Below are 2,717 nucleotides of genomic sequence, written 5' to 3'. Positions count from 1 at the left end.
CCGCGCTGCGGCGACGGCCCCGCAAGAAGTCACGCAGACCAGAAGGCTGTTCCCAGAGAGCCGTGTTCCCCAGGGCCCGGCCCCACGTACCCCATCCCCAGCGGAGCGCCCTCCTGCTCCCGGGGTGTGCTGCAGCAGGGTCAGCCGCCGCAGCGCGGGGCTTCTCCCGGATCATCTCCCTTCATCCCCGAAACCGGTGCTGTCTGCGTGGAGCTCTCTTTGCAGGCAAGAGTTACTGCTCCGGACGAGTCAAATATCGGCCTGTCTCCTGGAGAGGTTGAAGTCTGCTTTCACCAGCACGTCCGCAGCACTGACCTTCCCCCTCTCCCGCAGGTATTTCAGTAGATGGGGCCGTTGTCTCCACGTAACTCTTACTCCATACTCATGCTCAGGGGTATCTTTAACCAGGACTGCTGCCGACTCCCCTCCCCTACAGGGATCAACACCTAATGCCAGCCCTTTTTCTGGATGCCGGGTGTGGCTACTTCGTGGCAGAGTGCTGCTGCGTCTCCAGCTCCTTGTGGAAGGCACCTCTGGAGTCTCTACATCTGGTGGACTAAAGACTTCTGGCTCCACGGCCTGAGAAGCAGGTAACAAAAGTATTTCTCTACAGTTCTCCAGACTATTCACCTGGATGTTGGCTTTTGCTGCTCTCCCTTTTTTGGGCTGGCTGTGAGAGCACCGTGTGTTCTTCCCTGAGCAATTCAGACAAGCTGAGGGGTGGCCTGCATAACCTTCTGTATTCTCAAAAGTTAAAGGACGAAATTTGCAGGCTGTAGCTTTTTGACAAGCTCCACCTGCATGAAGCAAACTGTGGTTGGCATCCTGGTTCTGGGGTTTGCGAGGACCACGATGCTTCTTCTGGCACACCTTCAACACCTCTGACTTAGTCGTTTCAAATTGTGGGCACACCTGAGGGGGAAGACATAACAGAAACAATTTTCTCCAGAGAAAAGGAATGCCAACCTGACTCTACACCCCCACCTCAAAAAACTAGGTGCAATTGAATTAAAGAGAGTGATTGTCTGCTGTACAGCTACTAAACTGTTTGAATGCAAAGCCTTCACACAGGAAAAGAGAGAAATGATTCCCTGATGATTGTGTCCTGGCACATACTAATGAAGGAATAGGAGTTCTGACTTCAAGGATATGACTTCCTGGCTTCCGAGAACATGCAGGGTAGGCTTTACCAATGCAGGAGACTAGCAGTCAAGAAGGCATTAAAAACATCAGATAACATCAAGAAGATGAAAGAAGGAGAAAAGATGTCACCACTGAAACACTTTCAAGAAGTTACAAACCTACCAGGATTTTCAGATGGAAAAATACAACTGTTTTAGTGCTGATAGCTTCAAACAAGCTTTGGAGTCATTGTATGTTTGGAATAAAAGAGCTCAGTGCCAGTGTGGACATTCCCACCTCTTCCAAACAAAAAGAATGTTTATTCACAGTAGTTATTTTACTTAATGTTTCAGATGCCATAGAGCTAACTGCCATCAGCATATACCAAAACCCAACAAACACTGAACATGCTCTACTTCAAGGTTAAAGGATCACAAAAATAACTCCAGGTCACCAGAAACAAAGGAATGTTCCATGCAGGTTTGAAACCACTCTCCCTAACCCTACCCCTGCTTTGTGAGGAGCAGAGTCAGGCAGCAGTAACGCTGAAACCTCGACCTGCCCCAGGCACTGACTGTGGTATAGGGACAGTCTGTCTTTGCAGCACCTGGTTGCTAAAAAAACCCAAACCTTCACGTTACATGATAGAAGGAGTGTCTCAGGACACTGCACACAGTCCCTGGAGCATTTTCTCTGACAGAAAAGCAGCCCATCAGAGAGTGATACGGAAAGAAACTGTTGCAAACAGAATGGAAAGCAGGCCAAGTTAGAACAAACAATCCTGAAGGGAAAGCCTACTCCCTCTGAATTCATCAGTGCCAGATTGAAACAAAACACCCACTACTTGAGCATGTAACCTTTAGAGTTCAGCAGTTATTTCAAGCAGCAAGCCAACAAAAAAACTGCCTACTGTTATTATGTGCAAGGTTTTCAGTTGTAGGAGACAGCATTTTCCTGATGAGGCTTGGTTTTTCAAAAGACAAACAGTCAAGTTAATGCTGCACACAGTTTTATGCCTTCAAATAACCAAGACCTTTGCAGCTGTAGTCAGAACGTGCAGCTCTGCAGCACTACTGTGTGCTTTGGGCAGCTGCAGCCAGTTCAGGTCTGTGCTGCTGAGCCTCAGTATCCCAGACAGACAGATCTCCGTTGAGGGACTTGAAAACCGTTGCTGTGGGGTGCAGATGATCGATACCCACCCAGGCAGCGGCTGTGTTCTGGCCTAAGGGTTTTGTGGGAACACGTCTGGGATTCTCAGCCGAAGGTAGTGGAGTTTCACAGCAATGGACGGGTCCCTCTCGTGGGCTCTCCAGGAACACCAGCTCTGCTCTCCGGGCCTGCTGGGCACGTTTCCTCTTGGGAGGCATGGGAAGGTATGGCAGAACCACACAGAAACCTCATGATGCTTGCTAGAGCCAAATGGAGAAAGAAGAGAGCACCCCAAGGAGATGCTGAAGTGCTCTCAGATCTGTAGAAGACAAACAAATGATACTGAAGACAAACTTGTTTGGAAGCCTCAGGTCTGTTTGCTATCAGAAGGAAGCCATTTAGGCAACAGCACAGCATACACATCTGTGCACACTTTTCCCTACCAG

At 49.1% G+C, this 2,717-nt stretch overlaps 1 protein-coding gene across 1 annotated transcript; it reads right to left on the bottom strand.

Annotated features, from left to right (window-relative positions):
• Positions 1–249: 249 nt before the first annotated feature.
• RHNO1 (RAD9-HUS1-RAD1 interacting nuclear orphan 1) lies at positions 250–2,489 on the bottom strand. The gene is made up of 2 exons (XM_008935717.1): positions 2,322–2,489; positions 250–912 (listed from the first exon to the last, which is right to left on the bottom strand). Exons 1-2 carry the CDS (start codon positions 2,487–2,489, stop codon positions 250–252), a joined length of 831 nt encoding a protein of 276 aa, XP_008933965.1.
• Between the last annotated feature and the right edge of the window lie 228 nt (positions 2,490–2,717).

Source organism: Merops nubicus, unplaced genomic scaffold, assembly GCF_000691845.1.
Source record: "Merops nubicus isolate BGI_N331 unplaced genomic scaffold, ASM69184v1 Scaffold11972, whole genome shotgun sequence".
In the NCBI taxonomy this organism is placed as follows: Eukaryota; Metazoa; Chordata; class Aves; order Coraciiformes; family Meropidae; genus Merops; species Merops nubicus.
This window is presented reverse-complemented; position numbering and strand designations above follow the sequence as displayed.